We start from the raw sequence: 23467 nt of genomic DNA on the forward strand, positions 1-23467 counted from the left end.
TACTGAAGTCTGGTTCAACTCTCCTGATTACTGAAGTCTGGTTCAACTATCCTGATTACTGAAGTCTGGTTCAACTATCCTGATTACTGAAGTCTGGTTCAACTCTCCTGATTACTGAAGTCTGGTTCAACTATCCTGATTACTGAAGTCTGGTTCAACTCTCCTGATTACTGAAGTCTGGTTCAACTCTCCTGATTACTGAAGTCTGGTTCAACTATCCTGATTACTGAAGTCTGGTTCAACTGTGTGTTGATGTGTTGTGTCTCTCCAGGTGTGTGTTGATGTGTTGTGTCTCTCCAGGTGTGTGTTGATGTGTTGTGTCTCTCCAGGTGTGTGTTGATGTGTTGTGTCTCTACAGGTGTGTCTTGATGTGTTGTGTCTCTCCAGGTGTGTGTTGATGTGTTGTGTCTCTCCAGGTGTGTGTTGATGTGTTGTGTCTCTACAGGTGTGTCTTGATGTGTTGTGTCTCTACAGGTGTGTGTTGATGTGTTGTGTCTCTCCAGGTGTGTGTTGATGTGTTGTGTCTCTACAGGTGTGTGTTGATGTGTTGTGTCTCTCCAGGTGTGTGTTGATGTGTTGTGTCTCTCCAGGTGTGTGTTGATGTGTTGTGTCTCTCCAGGTGTGTGTTGATGTGTTGTGTCTCTACAGGTGTGTGTTGATGTGTTGTGTCTCTCCAGGTGTGTGTTGATGTGTTGTGTCTCTCCAGGTGTGTGTTGATGTGTTGTGTCTCTCCAGGTGTGTGTTGATGTGTTGTGTCTCTCCAGGTGTGTGTTGATGTGTTGTGTCTCTACAGGTGTGTGTTGATGTGTTGTGTCTCTCCAGGTGTGTGTTGATGTGTTGTGTCTCTCCAGGTGTGTGTTGATGTGTTGTGTCTCTATAGGTGTGTGTTGATGTGTTGTGTCTCTCCAGGTGTGTGTTGATGTGTTGTGTCTCTCCAGGTGTGTGTTGATGTGTTGTGTCTCTCCAGGTGTGTGTTGATGTGTTGTGTCTCTACAGGTGTGTGTGTAGCTGAGCCGGTCCAGGTGTCGGTCCGTCTCCCTCTCAGTGTGGACGTCCCGCTCCCCTACCAGGTGATCAGAGGAGAACAGGTGGAGCTGAAGGGATCCGTCTACAACCAACAGGACGACGCCGTCATGGTAACAACACGACTACATGTCCCATGATCTTTGCCTCGTTTTGTGTCCTGCAACTTACTTCCTCCTCCTCCTCAGCTTCTTCCTCTTCCTCCTCCACTTTGCCTCATCCTCTTCCTCCTCTTCCTCCTCCTCAGTACTGTGTGACGCTGACAGCCGGCCCGGCGGTGTGCTTGCAGAAGTCCCACCCCAACCCCGGGGAGGTGGGACTTCACTCCACCTCCTGCAGCTGGAGGCCCCTGTCTGCAGGGAGGATGGGGAAGGTGAGCTTCACCCTGCTGGGTCTGGAGCCCGGAGACCACATCCTGACCTTCACCCTGAGGACACGCCAAGGAGGACGAGACGTCCTGGAGAAGAGGCTGAGAGTGGTGGTACGTAAAGAGTTATTTAATTCATACAAGAGTTCATAGGAAACATCAGATTTCACTCCTAAACTGCTGAAACATTGCACATTTAGTGAGACAGTGTTTGTGTTTGCAGCCTGAAGGAGTGAAGAAGGAGCAGTTTTCTGGAGGCAGACTGGACCCACAGGGCCTCTACGGTAAACTGAACTCTGATCAGCTGCTGCTCTCTGACAGGAGCTCAGTGGAGTCACTCTGCTCTGTGCTGCTGCAGGTTCAGTGAAGAGGACGGTGGAGATGAAGAACAAGCCGCCGGCCAACGTCGTCCCCAACACGGCTGTGGAGAGGATACTGACCATCAACGGTGAGGCCATGGAGAGAGAGATTTATTCTGAGAATAGTCAATCTATGAACTGATGACCGGTTCTTTAGATAGGTAGGTAGGTAGGTAGGTAGGTAGGTAGGTAGGTAGGTAGGTAGGTAGATAGATAGATAGGTAGGTAGGTACGTAGGTAGGTAGGTAGGTAGGTAGGTAGGTAGGTAGATAGATAGATAGATAGGTAGGTAGGTAGGTAGGTAGGTAGGTAGGTAGGTAGGTAGGTAGGTAGATAGATAGATAGGTAGGTAGGTAGGTAGGTAGGTAGGTAGGTAGATAGATAGGTAGGTAGGTACGTAGGTAGGTAGGTAGATAGTTAGATAGATAGATAGGTAGGTAGATAGATAGGTAGGTAGGTATGTAGGTAGGTAGGTAGGTAGGTAGATAGATAGATAGATAGGTAGGTAGGTAGGTAGGTAGGTAGGTAGATAGATAGGTAGGTAGGTACGTAGGTAGGTAGGTAGATAGTTAGATAGATAGATAGGTAGGTAGGTAGGTAGGTAGATAGATAGGTAGGTAGGTATGTAGGTAGGTAGGTAGGTAGGTAGATAGATAGGTAGGTAGGTACGTAGGTAGGTAGGTAGGTAGGTAGATAGGTAGGTACATTACATTACATTACATGACATGTCATTTAGCTGACGCTTTTATCCAAAGCGACTTACAATAAGTGCATTAAACCATGAGTCCAAACTCAGAACAACAAGAATCAAGCAAGTACAATTTCTTCAATAAAGTTAAACTACTAAAGTTAAATTACAAAGTGCTATTGTTATGTCTGATGTCCTATGTTGCACCACCCACCACGTTAAGTTACTTGGCTAATAAAAGTTTCTGATTCTGATGTATAGGTAGGTAGATAGATGCTTTATACAGTGTATATAAAGTAGATATGATTTAGGGTGTGGCTCCAAGGTGATTGACAGGTCTCTATGAAGTTGTCCATGCTTTCTTCTTCCAACTTTAATCATTCAGTGTTTTTTACGTCAACATAGTTCATTGTGATATTTTTGTCCTAAACATATTTTTTTTGTACAGCCAATAAAACCAAGATGGCCACGGCCAAAATGCTGAACTCGAGGCTTCGAAACCGTAGTCCGCCGAATGGGTGGCGTCATGTTTTGACGCTCTGTGTGTGCTTCTGGACCAGGTGAGGTTCTCGGCGACGTCCTGTCGGTGATCAACAGTCCCGAAGGCCTCCGACAGCTCGTCAACCTGCCGGCCGGGTCGGGGGAGGCAGCGCTGGGCGGCGTGCTCCCATTGGCTCAGGTGTACCAGTACCTGGAGACCACGAGGACCTGGGACGTCCTGGGAGGACACGTCCAGAAGAAGTCTGCAGACCTGAGGCACAAGATCAGAGAGGGTGAGGAGACGCTGATGGAGACCTGAGGACGCTCACTTCCTGTTTACTTACTGTGTGTGTGTGTGTGTGTGTGTGTGTGTGTGTGTGTGTGTGTGTGTGTAGGTCTGGTCAGTATCAGTTCATTCAAAAGGGGAGACTCCAGTTACAGCATGTGGATGAAGAGAGAACCCAGCACCTGGTGAACACACACACATGTACACACATACACACACACGTATACACACACACACACATACACACGCACACACTCAAACTCAATGGATGTATATATAAGTATATTTATTAACCTGAACTGTGTTATTGTTACAGAAATATGTTAGATGTTATATATCTCTCTCTCTCTCTCTCTCTCTCTCCCTCTGTCCCTCAGGCTAACAGCCCTGGTGGTGAAGACCCAGTCTGTGGTGGACCCGGTGGTCTCTGTAGACCACCAGACCCTGTCAGATTCCTTGTCCTGGTTGATCCGCAGTGCTCAGCAGCCGGACGGATCCTTTACAGAGAAGTCCTCCTTCAGGCCCAACAAAGTGATGGTCAGTCCCCTCCTCCTCCTCTTCCTCCTCTTCTTCCTCCTCCTCCTCCTCCTCATCCTCATCCTCATCTTCCTCCTCCTCCTCCTCATCCTCATCCTCTTCTTCCTCCTCCTCTTCCTCCTCTTCTTCCTCCTCCTCCTCATCTTCCTCCTCCTCTTCCTCCTCTTCTTCCTCCTCTTCCTCTTCCTCCTCCTCATCTTCCTCCTCCTCTTCCTCCTCCTCTTCCTCCTCCTCCTCCTCCTCATCTTCCTCCTCCTTGTTTGTGACTCATCTGTGCTCTTTGTGTGCTGCATTCTGATTGGCCGCAGGCTGCAGGGACGGCTGCTGTTGACCAATCGGTGTATCTGACATCCTTCGTGCTGATCGCGTTACACAAAGCCACGAGGATCCAGGACCCCATCCTGCAGCTCCGGGTGAGAGCCCCTTCATGCTCCTCCTCTTCATCCTCCTCCTCTTCATCCTCTCTAACTCCATAACCCTTTACCTCTTCTTCTCTCTCCAGTTCTACGATAACAGCATGAGGTCTGCAGCACACTACATTTCCCAGCATGCCTCTAGGGTGAGGAGTGTGTATGTGCGTGCGGTGGCGACCTACGCTCTGACCCTTCACGACCCCAACAGCATGGCGGCCTCCGAGCTGCTCGCCAGTCTGGAGAAACTGGCTCGGGACAAAGGTGCGCTTGTTTTAGTCGAGATGAAGAGTTCATCATGACAGACGTGTATTTATATGTAAATATATATATATATATATACACACTTATATATACATACCTGTGTGTGTGTGTGTGTATGTATGTATATATATATACACACTTATATATACATACCTGTGTGTGTGTGTGTGTGTGTGTAGGCCACCCCGCTGTGCTCAGGTACTGGCAGGAGTCCAGCGTGACAGTTGATTGGCTAAAACCCGACGACTCCAGCGGCCTGACGGTGGAGGCCACGGCGTACGTCCTGCTGACGGTGCTGCTGAAGGTGCTTCCTTTTTACTCTCATTGTTTATTATTAATAATGCTGTTTACTCTGAAAGTGTGTAATATACTGTCTGCCTGGTAGAGCCTTTGGGAGAATTCAGCCAACAACTTCTCTGGTTCTGGTAGATTTATTCTCTGATCACAAAGTACAAGCTGAGATCACAACCACAAGGAGTCACAAGAACTCTCCTCTAGAACCGGAATCCGGTCCTTACATACAGATTTCATCACAGCTTCGTAGGCATCATCCTAACTTCTGATTGGTGCTGAACGATCAAGGAGGGGCATAGTTGCATCTCCTCCTCTCTTCTCACAGGACTGAGCCCTGCAAGGCCAGTCCACTTCCTGAGGAGACTAGTAGATAACATGTGAGTGGTGGCATCTATTCTAGAGAAGACATTCACACACACAAATGTCACCTTCTATGTGTTATTCTGAACTTGAGTAACCTGACAAAAGCATAACATTAAAACAATATACAAGCATTTATATTAGCAACACCCTTTTTACATAATTGATTATGTAAACTAAACAAAAATATAAAGCTACAAGAATGGGCTATATCAGTTCATAACTTTGTGTGTGTGTTATTTAACAGAGTGGAAATCTCTAAGAGCCTAAGAGCTCGTACTTAAATTATGAAAAGCTAAGCTAAAACCCACCGATATCCAGGATCTTCACATACCCTGGTACTAGAGGACCGTGGTCTCCAGGTATGTGTCTCATTCTACTGGATACTCCTGAGACCATAGTATGACACAATCAAAGACAGGAGAACATCTGTGTGTGTGTGTGTGTGTGTGTGTGTGTGTGTGTGTGTGTGTCAAACATTAGCGAGTTATGTGTACAGAAATGATTTGTCTAACTCGGTCTCTTCTTCGGATCCAGTGATGTTGAATCTTACCAAACCCTCCTCGTCATCCTCCTCCAACAGCTGTAGCTGCTCTGTGTAACAAGCTCCTGGCTGTCCCATGTGGGTTTCTCCCCCCCAGCACCAAAGGATGAGCATACTCAGTGTCTATTTCAGAATATCCTTTATTAGACTGCAGACAGAGAGCTTGTTTTACCTTCTCAAACACCAACTGGCACTGCTCCGTCCACTGGACCGGATCTGAGGCACCTTTCCGGGTCAGGTCAGTCAAGGGGCTACGCAAAGTTCGGGATGAATCGTCTGTAATAGCCCGCCAGCCCCAGAAACTGCCTCACCCCTTTTTTAGTCTTGGGGGTGCGATAGCGGCGGTTTTGTCTACCTGAGGGCGCACCTGCCCGCCGCCCAAGTGGTACCCCAGATACCGTACCTCCCTCCGTCCAACTGCACACTTCCCTGGGTTGGCAGTCAGCCCCGCCTGCCTCAGGGACCAGCACCGCGCCCACCCGCTGCACATGCTCCGCCCAGGTGGTGCTGTGGATGATCACATCATCCAAGTAGGCAGCAGCATATGCAGCGTGCGGACGCATCACCTGGTCCATGAGGCGCTGAAAGGTGGTTGGGGCCCCGAACAGCCCAAAGGGAAGCGTGGTGAATTGGTGTAAACCAAACGGAGTGAAGAAGGCCGTCTTTTCCTTGGACTCTGGCGACAGAGGAATCTGCCAGTAGCTCTTGGTTCAGGGTCGTAAAGAAACGCGCAGTGCCCAGTCGGTCCAGGAGCTCGGCGACCCGGGGCATCGGGTAAGCATCGAACCGTGACATGTCATTGACCCTACGATAGTCCACGCAGAACCATGTAGACCCATCCTTCTTGACCACAAGAACGATGGGGCTACACCAGGCACTGTTGGAGAGCCGGCAACAAGGATCACCTGGCCAACTTTCATCAGCGCACACTCCCTCTGGATGTGTCCGGGCTGCCCGCACCTCCAACACTCCTGCCCTGATGTTTGAGGGACCCCCTGTGGGTTGGGAAGGGTGCCGGCGTTTGCTGGGGTCGGAGAATTGGGGAACCGAGGGAGGGGCGCCGACCTGCACGCGCCGACCTGCAGCCGCCTCATCGCGGCGTCCCTTTAGCGCTATGCACGTACGCGGAAGTTCGGTCGTCGGGCCCCAGCGTGGCCTCGCGGAACCTCCGCCGGTGATTCTCCGTGGTCAGACCGAGCCGATCCATGAACGCCTTGCGCATGTAGCGGCTCATGAAAGCTGCTATCTGACCTGTTAGTACTCGTCTGAAGGTTGCGTGTTCTAATCACGTCGGGGTCGCCCATTGACAGCGTGAGTCCAACTGTCTGCCTGGTAGAGCCTTCGGAAGGATTCAGCCAACAACTTCTCTGTTCTGGTAGATTTATTAAGTCCTTCTGACAACACACAGGTTGAGAGGACAAGAACTCTCCTCTAGAACCGGAATCCGGTCCTTACACACAGATTTCATCACAGGTTCGTAGGCATCATCCTAACTTCTGATTGGTGCTGAACTGTCACATGACTGGGCCGTCCAACGGGCAGTCTACCTTTTTATATTGTCAACTCTCATTGTTTATTATTAGTAATGCTGTTTATTTTTTATTATAAATACATATATATATATATATATATATATATATATATGTATTTATATATCCTGTATAAAGTGTATATATATATATATATATATATATATATCAATATGTATCGATATATATATATAAATGAATATATATATATATGTATATATCATTAAATATCTGTATTTATTTATCTATACGTATATATGTGTATTGTAAACATGAAATATAAATAGTATGAAAGTAAAAGAGTCGATGAGAGCCAGATGGACTCAACTTCACTGTTGTGTTAAAGGGGAGGATCCCCTACGCCAACCCCATCCTGTCCTGGCTGACCCAGGATCAGCACTACGGAGAGGGGTTCTACTCCATGCAGGTACACACACATCCCTGGATTTATATCGGTGTGAGGACCCTTGTTAACATAATGCATTCTGGACCTGGTTCTGACCTGGACCTGGTTCTGACCTGGACCTGGTTCTGACCTGGACCTCTCTCTAATTGTCTGTCTCTCTCTCTCAATCTCTTTCTCTCACCCTCTACCTGTCTCTCCCTCTACCTAACTCTATCTCTCTACCTGTCTCCCTCTCCCTCTACCTGTCTCTCTCTCCCTCTACCTAACTCTATCTCTCTACCTGTCTCCCTCTCCCTCTACCTGTCTCTCTCTCTACCTGTCTCTCTCTCCCTCTACCTAACTCTATCTCTCTACCTGTCTCCCTCTCCCTCTACCTGTCTCTCTCTCCCTCTACCTGTCTCGCTCTCTACCTATCTCTCTCTCTCCCTCTACCTGTCTCTCTCTCTCTCTACCTGTCTCTCTCTCCCTCTACCTGTCTCGTGTTCCCTCTACCTGTCTCGCTCTCTACCTATCTCTCTCTCCCTCTACCTGTCTCTCTCTCTCTACCTGTCTCTCCCTCTACCTAACTCTATCTCTCTACCTGTCTCCCTCTCCCTTTCTCTCTCTCCCTCTACCTGTCTGTCTCTCTACCTGTCTCTCTCTCCCTCTACCTGTCTCCGTCTCCCTCTACCTGTCTCTCTCTCCCTCTACCTGTCTCTCTCCCTCTCTACCTATCTCTCTCTCCCTCTACCTGTCTCTCTCTCTACCTAACTCTATCTCTCTACCTGTCTCTCTCTCCCTTTACCTGTCTCCGTCTCCGTCTCCGTCTCCCTCTACCTGTCTCTCTCTCCCTCTACCTGTGTCTCTCTCTCTCTCTCTCTACCTGTCTCTCTCTCTCTCTCTACCTGTCTCTCTCTCTCTCTCTCTACCTGTCTCTCTCTCCCTCTACCTGTCTCTCTCTCTCTCTCTACCTGTCTCTCTCTCTCTCTACCTGTCTCTCTCTCTCTACCTGTCTCTCTCTCTCTACCTATCTCTCTCTCCCTCTATCTCTCTCTCCCTCTACCTGTCTCTCTCTCTCTACCTATCTCTCTCTCCCTCTACCTGTGTCTCTCTCTCTCTACCTGTCTGTCTCTCTCTCTACCTGTCTCTCTCTCCCTCTATCTCTCTCTCCCTCTACCTGTCTCTCTCTCTCTCTACCTGTCTCTCTCTCTCTCTACCTATCTCTCTCTCCCTCTACCTATCCCTCTCTCCCTCTACCTGTCTCTCTCTCTCTACCTATCTCTCTCTCCCTCTACCTGTCTCTCTCTCTCTACCTGTCTCTCTCTCCCTCTACCTGTCTCTCTCTCTCTACCTGTCTCTCTCTCCCTCTACCTGTCTCTCTCTCTCTACCTATCTCTCTCTCTCCCTCTACCTGTCTCTCTCTCTCTCTACCTGTCTCTCTCTCCCTCTACCTGTGTCTCTCTCTCTCTACCTGTCTCTCTCTCCCTCTACCTGTCTCTCTCTCTACCTGTCTCTCTCTCCCTCTATCTCTCTCTCCCTCTACCTGTCTCTCTCTCTCTACCTGTCTCTCTCTCCCTCTACCTGTCTCTCTCTCTCTACCTATCTCTCTCTCCCTCTACCTGTCTCTCTCTCTCTACCTGTCTCTCTCTCTCTACCTGTCTCTCTCTCTCTCTACCTGTCTCTCTCTCTCTCTACCTGTCTCTCTCTCTCTACCTGTCTCTCTCTCTCTCTACCTGTCTCTCTCTCTCTCTACCTGTCTCTCTCTCTCTCTACCTATCTCTCTCTCCCTCTACCTGTCTCTCTCTCTCTCTACCTGTCTCTCTCTCCCTCTACCTGTCTCTCTCTCTCTACCTGTCTCTCTCTCTCTCTACCTATCTCTCTCTCCCTCTACCTGTCTCTCTCTCTCTCTACCTGTCTCTCTCTCTCTCTACCTATCTCTCTCTCCCTCTACCTATCCCTCTCTCCCTCTACCTGTCTCTCTCTCTCTACCTATCTCTCTCTCCCTCTACCTGTCTCTCTCTCCCTCTACCTGTCTCTCTCTCCCTCTACCTGTCTCTCTCTCTACCTGTCTGTCTCTCAGGACACGGTGTTGACCCTGGAGGCGGTGACCGAGTACAGCAGAGTCGTCCCTCGAGCCGTCCTCAATCAGGACATCAATGTCCGCTACAGAAGGAAAGGAGCGCTGGGACGAGTGCAGCTGAGCCAGAGCCGACCTGTGGCCACACCCATCCAGGTGAGAGTGAGACAGGTGCAGGGCAGGGAGACAGACTCAGGAGTAGGAGACTCAATAACCTGTCTGTGTTTGTGTCCCAGGTGTCCCAGGATGATGACATCACCGTGTCCACAGGTTATGGGAGGGGTGTGTCCAACGTGAAGGTGGGTGTGGCTTAAAATAGAGTGTCCCTCCTTGTAAACGTCCCAGAATGCTTTGTAACCCCCCCCCCCCCCCCCCCCCCCCCCAGATGAAGACCGTTTACTATGAGACCTCCTCGTCTGCTCTGAACTGCAACTTTGACCTCAGCATCGAGGTGGAGGGCCCCGACTCCTCTAGTGGTAATAGTCTACCTGTCTGTCTACCTGTCTGTCCACCTGTCTGTCTACCTCTAATATTATTCCTGTCTGTCTACCTGTCTGTCCACCTCTAATATTATTCCTGTCTGTCCACCTGTCTGTCTACCTCTAATATTATTCCTGTCTGTCTACCTGTCTGTCTACCTCTAATATTATTCCTGTCTGTCTACCTCTAATATTATTCCTGTCTGTCCACCTGTCTGTCTACCTCTAATATTATTCCTGTCTGTCTACCTGTCTGTCTACCTCTAATATTATTCCTGTATGTCTACCTGTCTGTCCACCTGTCTGTCTACCTCTAATATTATTCCTGTCTGTCCACCTCTAATATTATTCCTGTCTGTCCACCTGTCTGTCTACCTCTAATATTATTCCTGTCTGTCTACCTGTCTGTCTACCTCTAATATTATTCCTGTCTGTCCACCTGTCTGTCTACCTCTAATATTATTCCTGTCTGTCTACCTGTCTGTCTACCTCTAATATTATTCCTGTATGTCTACCTGTCTGTCCACCTGTCTGTCTACCTCTAATATTATTCCTGTCTGTCTACCTGTCTGTCCACCTCTAATATTATTCCTGTCTGTCCACCTGTCTGTCTACCTCTAATATTATTCCTGTCTGTCTACCTGTCTGTCTACCTCTAATATTATTCCTGTCTGTCTACCTCTAATATTATTCCTGTCTGTCCACCTGTCTGTCTACCTCTAATATTATTCCTGTCTGTCTACCTCTAATATTATTCCTGTATGTCTACCTGTCTGTCCACCTGTCTGTCTACCTCTAATATTATTCCTGTCTGTCTACCTGTCTGTCCACCTCTAATATTATTCCTGTATGTCTACCTGTCTGTCCACCTGTCTGTCTACCTCTAATATTATTCCTGTCTGTCTACCTGTCTGTCCACCTGTCTGTCTACCTCTAATATTCTTCCTGTCTGTCTGCCTGTCTCTCTCTCTCCTCCTCAGATCCTGCTCTCAGCTCTCCTCACCTGGTCGCCTGTGCAAAGTGAGAGAACTGAATAATTATTCATTATTAAACTTCTTCATGTGAATATTTACGTTTATATTTCTGTCACTTTATTTTGAAAGGTCTCATTAGCATAAAGACACATTGATTAAGCTCAAAGTATTGATTATGTTTATTGTTTGATGTTCTTCAGGTACAGACCTCCTCCTAACGAGGTCTCCACAGAGTCCAGTCTGACGGTGATGCAGATCCAGCTGCCGACAGGTGTGGAGGGTTACCTGGAGGACCTGAGACAGGTGAGCCTCTCTGGTCACATGACCTCATTCATGTGGATTTCAATCTTTCAGGTGAAAATGAATCTTTGTTTTTCAGTTCAGAGACGCAGACGAGCCGATAATCTCTCACTATGAACTCCAAGGAAACACTGTGATCCTCCAGATGGACTCTGTGAGTAATGACAACAAACACAACAACTAAAACAAACAACAACAAGCACAACAATTAAAACAAACACGACAACAAACACAATTAAAACAAACACAACACACACAACTAATACAAACACAAAAACAAACACAACAACAAACACAAACAAAACAAACACAACAACAAACATAACAACTAATACAAATACAACAACAACAACAACAAGCACAACAACTAAAACAAACACAACAACAAACACAACACACACAACTAATACACACACAAAAACAAACACAAACAAAACAAACACAACAACAAACACAAACAAAACAAACACAACAACAAACATAACAACTAATACAAATACAACAACAAACACAACAACAACTAAAACAAACACAACAACAAACACTTCCAGGTTTTCTTTAAGTGAGGCGGTTAAAACCTTCGAAATGAAAACACACACAAAGAAAAAAACATAAAATAAAGACGAACACTTTTCAGTCGTATTTTCAGTCTGAACAACAGTTTCTAAAAGTGATTAAAAATAGTTTTATAAAAGTAATACAAAATGTTTTGGTCTCTAGAAAGACATTTGAATGTCTCACCATAACTCCAGGACGTGGGATAGAAAACATGAAGATTCTCATCTTGGTTGTGAATCGTTAACGAAATAATAATAAACTAACTATAAATCAGTTTTCTTATGTCTCACTTTAAAGATAAATGTTATTTTTGTTGGTGCGTTCAAGGGTGCTCCGACATCAGAGCGCTGACTCTCAACCAGCAACAATGAGACAATGAGTTAAATAAAGTTTATTAACGTTTAGTTTTATTGTCTCGGTCACTTCCTGTCTGGTTGCTAGGTTCCCTCAGACGTCTTCCTGTGTGTTGGTTTTCGGATCAGGACGGGGTTCAGGGTGGGCGGAGCCAGCAAGTCCCTGTTTAGCGTCTATGAGCCTCAGGACAAAGGTAAGTGAAGACCCGCTTTGCATCCTGGGATTTGTAGTCGTTATCAGGTATATTTGTAGTTCTAACGTCTTTAGAGACAAACAGGAAGTCAAGTGTTTTAGTTCAAGATTATTATCCGAATTAAAACTGTAATTATGAGCGACTAATTAAATTCATGTTTTAAAAAGTTTCCTGAATTAAAGTTGTGACTACACTAATAATTTCACTCGATCACATGATCTCATTCATCAGGGCGTGTTTAGCCTAGCTTAGCACAAACACTGTAAGCAGGGGGAAACTGTTAGCCTAGCTTAGCACAAACACTGTAAGCAGGGGGAAACTGTTAGCCTAGCTTAGCACAAACACTGTAAGCAGGGGGAAACTGTTAGCCTAGCTTAGCACAAACACTGTAAGCAGGGGGAAACTGTTAGCCTAGCAACATTAAATGATTTGAAACATCAGAAACTTACTCAGCAGGATCTTTTTTAAATGTTGGATTGTTTCTTTAAATGTGACCACGTGAGACATCTTTTGTCCTGCAGGCCATGAATGCACCAAACAGTTCTCCTACGAGCAGCAGAAGCTGCAGCGCCTCTGTGTGGACGAACAGTGTCAGTGTATGACAGGTAGCTTCTGCCTTGTGATTGGCTGAAGTCAGCTGTGTGTCGTGCTGTATATGTCACATGTTGACTGTTTAATGTAAGTTGTTTATGTTTTTAATTGTAACCACACATTAAACATGTTGTTGTTGTTGTTGTTGTGTAGCTTCGTGTGCGGCCTTCAGAGGGAACGTCGATGTGTTGCTGACGGCAACCAAGCGTACGAATGAGACCTGCAGGCCGCACATCAAATATGGTGAGAATTAATTTAGACTAGAGCCGGAATACAGGAAGCACCAAGTCGTCATGACGACGTCTATGGTCTGTGGCATGATGATATGAAGCCTCAAGTTCGGCCTTTTGTCCGTCGCCATCTTTGTTTGTGTCTGTCGTCATCCTAACAGAGGCCTGTCAATCAACTTGTAGCCCCGCCCTAAAGTATCCCCTGCTTTATGGTCTGTTTGACTCTAAATGACCATAATTTACTAAATGAACTTCACGCTGTATTGAAGAAGACTTGAAACTAGAGATTGAGACCAAAAACTAATGTTTACAATGTTTACTGTGGGGAGGGAGTCGTTTCATATATTTGACCTTTAGGAACTCTTATTCGACCTTTGGTCCCGGTTGTCTCCCTGCAGCCTACAAGGTGACGGTGAAGTCTTCAGCAGCAGAAGGAGACTTTATGTCCTACACAGCCACCGTAGTCGAAGTCCTGAAGAACACAGATAAAGGTGACAAACTTGATGAAGCGTGCTTCTCTCTGATTGGACAGAAGTGAAGACGTGTGACATCACATGACGCCGTTGACGCGCTTCATCACGTCGTGTTACTTTGCCTCCTGGCTTTGCAGAACTTGAAGCGGTGAGTTCAGGGACCGAGGTGGAGCTGGTAAAAAAGGCCACCTGCAGCTCTGTTGACGTCCAGAACAACCGGCAGTACCTGGTGATGGGAGCCGGGGGGTCAGAGGTCACGCTGAGCCAGGGCCTCAAGTCAGTGTCTCTCTACCACACTCTCACATGAATGTCTTCTCCTCCTCCTCCTCCTCCTCCTCCTTCTCCTAACCTTCCTCCTCCTCCTCCTCCTCCTCCTCCTCCTCCTCTCCTTCTCCTAACCTTTCTCCTCCTCCTCCTCCTCCTCCTCTCCTTTTCCTCCTCCTCCTCTCCTAACCTTCCTCCTCCTCCTCTCCTTCTCCTAACCTCTCTCCTTCTCCTCCTCCTCGTCCTCCTCCTCCTCTGTCCTCCTCCTCCTCCTCCTCCTCTCCTTCTCCTAACCTTTCTCCTCCTCCTCGTCCTCGTCCTCGTCCTCGTCCCCTCTCCTCCTCCTCGTCCTCCTCCCTCCTCCTCCTCCTCCTCCTCACTCTCCTGGTCTTGTCCTGCAGGTACCGTCTTCCTCTGGACTCGGAGGCGCTGGTGGAGCTATGGCCGTCTGACTGTAGTTCTGACGAGTGTTTGGACTACATTTCCCATCTGGAGGACTTTGCTCTGGACCTGCAGTTGGCCAGCTGCCCGGCTCAATTCATTTAAATAATTAATAATATTAGTTTTATTAGCTCACAGTTAAAATGTAAATGATTTAATTTTTCTTTTCCAAATTATGTTGTCAAGTCTTTCTCTGTCAATAAAAGATCAATATAATAACTATGAGTCACTGATATAATAATATAAAATATGTATACCTTGTGGTATTGCTACTTTTACTGAAGTAAGTATCCGAGTACTTCCTTCCCCAATCGAGCGCTACTCCTCTCATGCTAAGCGAGCGCTACTTCTCACATGCTAAGCGAACGCTACTTCTCTCATGCTAAGCGAGCGCTACTTCTCACATGCTAAGCGAACGCTACTTCTCTCATGCTAAGCGAGCGCTACTTCTCACATGCTAAGCGAACGCTACTTCTCTCATGCTAAGCGAGCGCTACTTCTGTCATGCTAAGCGAACGCTACTTCTCTCATGCTAAGCAAGTGCTACTTCTCTCATGCTAATCGAATGCTACTTCTCTCATGCTAATCGAATGCTACTTCTCTCATGCTAAGCGAGCGCTACTCCTCTCATGCTAAGCGAGCGCTACTTCTCTCATGCTAAGCGAACGCTACTTCTCTCATGCTAATCGAACGCTACTTCTCTCATGCTAAGCGAGCGCTACTTCTCTCATGCTAATCGAATGCTACTTCTCTCATGCTAAGCAAGTGCTACTTCTCTCATGCTAAGCGAGCACTACTTCTCTCATGCTAAGCGAACGCTACTTCTCTCATGCTAAGCGAGCGCTACTTCTCTCATGCTAAGCGAGCGCTACTTCTCTCATGCTAAGCGAACGCTACTTCTCTCATGCTAAGCGAGCGCTACTTCTCTCATGCTCAGCGAGCGCTACTTCTCTCATGCTAAGCGAACGCTACTCCTCTCATGCTAAGCGAGCGCTACTTCTCTCATGCTAAGCGAGCGCTACTTCTCTCATGCTCAGCGAGCGCTACTTCTCTCATGCTAAGCGAACGCTACTCCTCTCATGCTAAGCGAACGCTACTCCTCTCATGCTAAGCGAACGCTACTCCTCTCATGCATCTCAATAAACACATTAATAAATACTTCTGGATTAAATCATGAATACATGTTTTAATATTTATTTCAGCATTTATACATTCCTTTATTTTTTGGTACATATATTTATATGTCAACATATTGAGAGGTTTCTACTTCCTCTGAATACTTTGTGCAGTACTGACCTGCAGACCAGAGAGGAAAGAGCTGTTTGCGGGGATCGAACCCACGCCCTCTACCATCTGAGCTAATTCCCCCTTGAGGCAGGCGGGATCGACCTTTGACCCCATGAGTGGCTGCAGGAACAAGTTGTCTTTTCTTTAAGAGCCTCGGACTCCTCCCTCTGAGGGGGCGGGGCTTTCCCTGTTTTTGAATCACTCCCATTGGACAGAAGGAACATTTCCTGTGTTGTTTCAAAGAGAGGGGGAGAGGAAGGAAGATAAGTTTCTAACGGAGAGAGGAGAGGAGAGGAGGAGGTCTACTGTGAGCTGAGAGAGGAGAGGAGGAGGTCTACTGTGAGCTGAGAGAGGAGAGGAGGACATTACCCAGCAGCCCTGTGTGAGCACACAATTATTTCTTTTTGTCGTGAAGTTCTCACTGATTTCAGTGTAAATCCACTCTACTGTTGATGCACACTTATGTCCCACAATGCAACTCCTCTGGTTATATAGAAGTCTATGCTTCATGTGTTAAAGCTGCATCCTCTCTCCTGACCACCAGGGGGCGACTCCTCTGGTTGTATAGAAGTCTATGCTTCATGTGTTAAAGCTGCATTATCTCTACTGACCACCAGGGGGCGACTCCTCTGGTTGTATAGAAGTCTATGCTTCATGTGTTAAAGCTGCATCGTCTCTCCTGACCACCAGGGGGCGACTCCTCTGGTTGTATAGAAGTCTATGCTTCATGTGTTAAAGCTGCATCCTCTCTCCTGACCACCAGGGGGCGACTCCTCTGGTTGTATAGAAGTCCATGCTTCATGTGTTAAAGCTGCATCGTCTCTCCTGACCACCAGGGGGCGACTCCTCTGGTTGTATAGAAGTCTATGCTTCATGTGTTAAAGCTGCATTCTCTCTACTGACCACCAGGGGGCGACTCCTCTGGTTGTATAGAAGTCTATGATTCATGTGTTAAAGCTACATTCTCTCTCCTGACCACCAGGGGGCGACTCCTCTGGTTGTATAGAAGTCTGTGCTTCATGTGTTAAAGCTACATTCTCTCTCCTGACCACCAGGGGGCGACTCCTCTGGTTGTATAGAAGTCTGTGCTTCATGTGTTAAAGCTACATTCTCTCTCCTGACCACCAGGGGGCGACTCCTCTGGTTGTATAGAAGTCTGTGCTTCATGTGTTAAAGCTACATTTTCTCTCCTGACCACCAGGGGGCGACTCCTCTGGTTGTATAGAAGTCTGTGCTTCATGTGTTAAAGCTACATTCTCTCTCCTGACCACCAGGGGGCGACTCCTCTGGTTGTATAGAAGTCTATGCTTCATGTGTTAAAGCTACATTCTCTCTCCTGACCACCAGGGGGCGACTCCTCTGGTTGTATAGAAGTCTATGCTTCATGTGTTAAAGCTGCATTCTCTCTCCTGACCACCAGGGGGAGACTCCTCTGGTTGTATAGAAGTCTATGCTTCATGTGTTAAAGCTGCATTCTCTCTCCTGACCACCAGGGGGTGACTCCTCTGGTTGTATAGAAGTCCATGCTTCATGTGTTAAAGCTGCATTCTCTCTCCTGACCACCAGGGGGCGGCGACTCTGGTTGTATAGAAGTCTATGCTTCGTGTGTTAAAGCTGCATTCTCTCTCCTGACCACCAGGGGGCGACTCCTCTGGTTGTATAGAAGTCTATGCTTCGTGTGTTAAAGCTGCATTCTCTCTCCTGACCACCAGGGGGCGACTCCTCTGGTTGTATAGAAGTCTATGCTTCGTGTGTTAAAGCTGCATTCTCTCTCCTGACCACCAGGGGGCGACTCCTCTGGTTGTATAGAAGTCTATGCTTCATGTGTTAAAGCTGCATTCTCTCTCCTGACCACCAGGGGGCGACTCCTCTGGTTGTCTCAGGCCAATGTGACAGGATGAGCGGGAAGCAGAGCGAGCTAGAGGGTCGCCTTGACGACATGCTGTCACGCATCGCCATGGAGACGCAGGAGATCAAAGAGCTGGAGCAACAGCTGACCGACGGTGAGGAGACCGACCAATCAGAGTGTAGGCAACGTTATAGATGGTAACTCCTCCTCACTCCTCTCCTCCTCTTCTTCCTCCCTCTCCTCCTCCTCCCTCCTCCTCCCTCTCCCTCTCCTCCTCCTCCTCCTCCTCCCTCTCCATCTCCTTCCTCTCCTCCTCCTCCCTCTCCCTCTCCTCCTCCTCCTCCTCCCTCTCCTCCTCCTCCTCCTCTTCCTCCTGCCTCTCCCTCTCCTCCTCCTCCTCCTCCTCCCTCTCCCTCTCCCTCTCCCTCTCCTCCTCCTCCTCCTCCTCCTCCTTCCTCTCCTCCTCCTCCCTCTCCATCTCCTCCCTCTCCTTCCTCCTCCTCCTCCTCCTCCTCCATCTCCTTCCTCTCCTCCTCCTCCTCCTCCCTCTCCCTCTCCTCCTTCCTCTCCTCCTGCTCCTCCTCCTCCCTCTCCTCCTCCTCCTCCTCTTCCTCCTGCCTCTCCCTCTCCTCCTCCTCCTCCCTCTCCCTCTCCCTCTCCTCCTCCTCCTCCTCCTCCTCCTCCTTCCTCTCCTCCTCCTCCCTCTCCATCTCCTCCCTCTCCTTCCTCCTCCTCCTCCTCCTCCTCCATCTCCTTCCTCTCCTCCTCCTCCTCCTCCCTCTCCCTCTCCTCCTTCCTCTCCTCCTGCTCCTCCTCCTCCCTCTCCTCCTCCTCCTCCAGGTCAGATTTTGGCTAATGAATGTCTTCAGAGGGATTTGGAGGAGATCATTTGTGGCCTTCAGGAATATCTGAGAGGACTCAGAGAGCAGGTGGAGACCTCAATTATGTTATATTGTGTAACATTATATTATTTGATATTAAATTATAATATATTGTGTAATTGTATATGTCATTATTATGTTGAATGATATTATGTTATATTATATTACATTATATAGTGTTTTATGTTAAGTTATGTAATTATATTATAATATATTATGTTATGTTATATTATATTTAGTTATTTTGTGTATATATGGGACCTGTGTGTGCTTCAGGCTGCAGGCTGAGAACCTGCTGCTGCTCCACCTGGAGGACAGTCAGGTCTCTTGTCATGTTCTACGTCATGTTCTACGTCATGTTCTACGTCATGTTCTATGTCATGTTCTACATCATGTTCTACGTCATGTTCTATGCCATGTTCTATGTCATGTTATACGTCATGTTATACGTCATGTTATACGTCATGTTCTACGTCATGTTCTACGTCATGTTCTATGTCATGTTCTACATCATGTTCTACGTCATGTTATACGTCATGTTATACGTCATGTTCTACATCATGTTCTACGTCATGTTCTACGTCATGTTCTACGTCATGTTCTACGTCATGTTCTACATCATGTTCTACGTCATGTTCTTCATCATGTTCTATGTTATGTTCTACGTCATGTTCTACATCATGTACTTCGTCATGTTCTACATCATGTTCTAAGTCATGTTCTACGTCATGTTCTTCATCATGTTCTACATCATTTTCTACATGTTCTACGTCATGTTCTACGTCATGTTCTACATCATGTTCTACGTCATGTTCTTCATCATGTTCTATGTTATGTTCTACGTCATGTTCTACATCATGTACTTCGTCATGTTCAACGTCATGTTCTACGTCATGTTCTACGTCATGTTCTATGTCATGTTCTACGTCATGTTCCACGTCATGTTCTATCATGTTCTATGTCATGTTCCACGTCATGTTCTACGTCATGTTCTTCGTCATGTTCTACATCATGTTCTACGTCATGTTCTACATCATGTTCTACGTCATGTTCTTCATCATGTTCTTCATCATGTTCTATGTTATGTTCTACGTCATGTTCTACATCATGTACTTCGTCATGTTCTAGGTCATGTTCTACGTCTTGTTCTACATCATGTTCTACGTCATGTTCTATATCATGTTATATGTCATGTTCTATATCATGTTATGTTATGTCATGTTCTTCGTCATGTTCTACGTCATGTTCTTTGTCATGTTCTACGTCATGTTCTACATCATGTACTTCGTCATGTTCTACGTCATGTTCTACGTCATGTTCTACATGTTCTACGTCATGTTCTTCGTCATGTTCTACATGTTCTACGTCATGTTCTACGTCATGTTCTACATGTTCTACGTCATGTTCTACGTCATGTTCTACATCATGTACTTCGTCATGTTCTACGTCATGTTCTACGTCATGTTCTACGTCATGTTCTTCATCATGTTCTACGTCATGTTCTACATCATGTTCTTCATCATGTTCTACGTCATGTTCTACGTCATGTTCTTCATCATGTTCTACGTCATGTTCTACGTCATGTTCTACGTCATGTTCTACATCATGTTCTACGTCATGTTCTTCATCATGTTCTATGTTATGTTCTACGTCATGTTCTACATCATGTACTTCGTCATGTTCTACGTCATGTTCTACGTCATGTTCTACATCATGTACTTTGTCATGTTCTACGTCATGTTCTACGTCTTGTTCTACATCATGTTCTATGTCATGTTCTTCGTCATGTTCTACGTCATGTTCTACGTCATGTTATATGTCATGTTCTATATCATGTTATGTTATATGTCATGTTCTTCGTCATGTTCTACGTCATGTTCTACGTCATGTTCTACGTCATGTTCTACATGTTCTACGTCATGTTCTTCATCATGTTCTATGTTATGTTCTACGTCATGTTCTACATCATGTACTTCGTCATGTTCTACGTCATGTTCTACGTCATGTTCTACGTCATGTTCTTCATCATGTTCTACGTCATGTTCTTCATCATGTTCTACGTCATGTTCTACGTCATGTTCTACATCATGTTCTTCATCATGTTCTACGTCATGTTCTACGTCATGTTCTACGTCATGTTCTACATCATGTTCTACGTCATGTTCTTCATCATGTTCTATGTTATGTTCTACGTCATGTTCTACATCATGTACTTCGTCATGTTCTACGTCATGTTCTACGTCATGTTCTACATCATGTACTTTGTCATGTTCTACGTCATGTTCTACGTCTTGTTCTACATCATGTTCTATGTCATGTTCTTCGTCATGTTCTACGTCATGTTCTACGTCATGTTATATGTCATGTTCTATATCATGTTATGTTATATGTCATGTTCTTCGTCATGTTCTACGTCATGTTCTACGTCATGTTCTACGTCATGTTCTACATGTTCTACGTCATGTTCTTCATCATGTTCTATGTTATGTTCTACGTCATGTTCTACATCATGTACTTCGTCATGTTCTACGTCATGTTCTATGTCTTGTTCTACATCATGTTCTACGCCATGTTCTTCGTCATGTTCTACGTCATGTTCTACGTCATGTTCTACGTCATGTTCTACGTCATGTTATATGTCATGTTCTATATCATGTTATGTTATATGTCATGTTCTTCGTCATGTTCTACATCATGTTCTACATCATGTTCTACATCATGTTCTACGTCATGTTCTACATCATGTTCTACATCATTTTCTACATCATGTTCTACGTCATGTTATACGTCATGTTCTACGTCATGTTCTACATCATGTTCTACGTCATGTTCTTCATCATGTTCTATGTTATGTTCTACATCATGTACTTCGTCATGTTCTACGTCATGTTCTACGTCTTGTTCTTCGTCATGTTCTACGTCATGTTATATGTCATGTTCTCCATCATGTTCTATATCATGTTTTACGTCATGTTCTATATCATGTTATATGTCATGTTCTTCGTCATGTTCTTCGTCATGTTCTACGTCATGTTCTTCGTCATGTTCTACGTCATGTTCTACGTCATGTTATATGTCATGTTCTCCATCATGTTCTATATCATGTTTTACGTCATGTTCTATATCATGTTATATGTCATGTTCTTCGTCATGTTCTTCGTCATGTTCTATGTCATGTTCTTCGTCATGTTCTGTTATGTTCTATGTCATGTTCTATGTCATGTTCTATGTCATGTTCTACGTCATGTTCTATGTCATGTTATATGTCATGTTCTTCGTCATGTTCTACGTCATGTTCTCCATCATATTCTACGTCATATTCTACGTCATGTTCTATATCATGTTATATGTCATGTTCTATATCATGTTCTACGTCATGTTCTACATCATGTTCTACGTCATGTTCTATATCATGTTATATGTCATGTTCTACGTCATGTTCTACATCATGTTCTGTCATGTTCTACGTCATGTTCTACGTCATGTTCTATGTCATGTTCCACGTCATAATCTTCGTCATGTTCTACATCATGTTCTGTCATGTTCTACGTCATGTTCTACGTCATGTTCTATGTCATGTTCCAGGTCATGTTCTACGTCATGTTCTACGTCATGTTCTACGTCATGTTCTATATCATGTTATATGTCATGTTCTTCGTCATGTTCTATATCATGTTATACGTCATGTTCTACGCCATGTTCTACGTCATGTTCTATATCATGTTATATGTCATGTTCTTCGTCATGTTCCACGTCATGTTCTATGTCATGTTCTACATCATGTTCTACATCATGTTCTACGTCATGTTATATGTCATGTTCTATATCATGTTCTACGTCATGTTCTACGTCATGTTCCACGTCATGTTCTATGTCATGTTCTATGTCATGTTCTATGTCTTGTTCCACGTCATGTTCTATGTCATGTTCTATGTCATGTTCCACGTCATGTTCTGTCATGTTCTATGTCATGTTCCACGTCATGTTTTATGTCATGTTCCACGTCATGTTCTACGTCATGTTCCACGTCATGTTCTACATCATGTTCTACGTCATGTTCTACGTCATGTTCCACGTCATGTTCTACATCATGTTCTACGTCATGTTCTACGTCATGTTCTTCGTCATGTTCTACGTCATGTTCTACATCATGTTCCACGTCATGTTCTATCATGTTCTATGTCATGTTCCACGTCATGTTCTACGTCATGTTCCACATCATGTTCTACGTCATGTTCTTCGTCATGTTCTACGTCATGTTCTACATCATGTTCCACGTCATGTTCTATCATGTTCTATGTCATGTTCCACGTCATGTTCTACGTCATGTTCCACATCATGTTCCACATCATGTTCTACGTCATGTTCCACGTCATGTTCCACGTCATGTTCCACATCATGTTCTACGTCATGTTCTATGTCATGTTCAATGTCATGTTCTTCGTCATGTTCTACGTCATGTTCTACGTCATGTTCCACGTCATGTTGTACATGTTTGGTCATGTTCTACGTCATGTTCCACATCATGTTCTATGTCATGTTCCACGTCATGTTCTATGTCATGTTCTATGTCATATTCCACGTCATGTTCTACGTCATGTTCCACGTCATGTTCCACGTCATGTTCTATGTCATGTTCTATGTCATGTTCTTCGTCATGTTCCATGTCATGTTCTACGTCATGTTCTACGTCATGTTCCACATCATGTTCCACGTCATGTTGTACATGTTTGGTCATGTTCTATGTCATGTTCCACGTCATGTTCTACGTCATGTTCTACATCATGTTCCACGTCATGTTGTACATGTTTGGTCATGTTCTATGTCATGTTCCACGTCATGTTCCACGTCATGTTCTACGTCATGTTCCAGGTCATGTTGTACATGTTTGGTCATGTTCTATGTCATGTTCCACGTCATGTTCCACGTCATGTTCTACGTCATGTTCCAGGTCATGTTGTACATGTTTGGTCATGTTCTATGTCATGTT

At 45.7% G+C, this 23467-nt stretch overlaps 1 protein-coding gene across 2 annotated transcripts in view; it reads left to right on the forward strand.

Annotated features, from left to right (window-relative positions):
• c5 (complement component 5) overlaps positions 1 to 14675 on the forward strand; it is a 33012-nt gene extending 18337 nt beyond the window's left edge. Inside the window, exons 20-42 of one of the 2 annotated variants that reach the window (XM_034541004.1) lie at positions 997 to 1136; positions 1271 to 1504; positions 1614 to 1674; positions 1749 to 1838; positions 2998 to 3210; positions 3313 to 3388; positions 3581 to 3740; positions 4049 to 4153; positions 4243 to 4414; positions 4594 to 4718; positions 7488 to 7568; positions 9607 to 9759; positions 9840 to 9902; positions 9989 to 10079; positions 11063 to 11102; positions 11257 to 11359; positions 11436 to 11510; positions 12356 to 12461; positions 12983 to 13066; positions 13206 to 13295; positions 13681 to 13773; positions 13893 to 14031; positions 14421 to 14675. In XM_034541004.1, coding sequence (XP_034396895.1) covers positions 997 to 1136; positions 1271 to 1504; positions 1614 to 1674; positions 1749 to 1838; positions 2998 to 3210; positions 3313 to 3388; positions 3581 to 3740; positions 4049 to 4153; positions 4243 to 4414; positions 4594 to 4718; positions 7488 to 7568; positions 9607 to 9759; positions 9840 to 9902; positions 9989 to 10079; positions 11063 to 11102; positions 11257 to 11359; positions 11436 to 11510; positions 12356 to 12461; positions 12983 to 13066; positions 13206 to 13295; positions 13681 to 13773; positions 13893 to 14031; positions 14421 to 14565 — 2639 coding nt within the window. In that variant the 3' untranslated portion in view covers positions 14566 to 14675. Of the gene's footprint in view, positions 1 to 996; positions 1137 to 1270; positions 1505 to 1613; positions 1675 to 1748; positions 1839 to 2997; positions 3211 to 3312; positions 3389 to 3580; positions 3741 to 4048; positions 4154 to 4242; positions 4415 to 4593; positions 4719 to 7487; positions 7569 to 9606; positions 9760 to 9839; positions 9903 to 9988; positions 10080 to 11062; positions 11103 to 11256; positions 11360 to 11435; positions 11511 to 12355; positions 12462 to 12982; positions 13067 to 13205; positions 13296 to 13680; positions 13774 to 13814; positions 14032 to 14420 lie in introns of those variants that run through there. The other variant, XM_034541005.1, reaches the window with a different exon arrangement.
• The last annotated feature ends 8792 nt before the right edge of the window (positions 14676 to 23467 follow it).

Source organism: Cyclopterus lumpus, chromosome 9 (genome assembly GCF_009769545.1).
Source record: "Cyclopterus lumpus isolate fCycLum1 chromosome 9, fCycLum1.pri, whole genome shotgun sequence".
Lineage (NCBI taxonomy): Eukaryota > Metazoa > Chordata > Actinopteri > Perciformes > Cyclopteridae > Cyclopterus > Cyclopterus lumpus.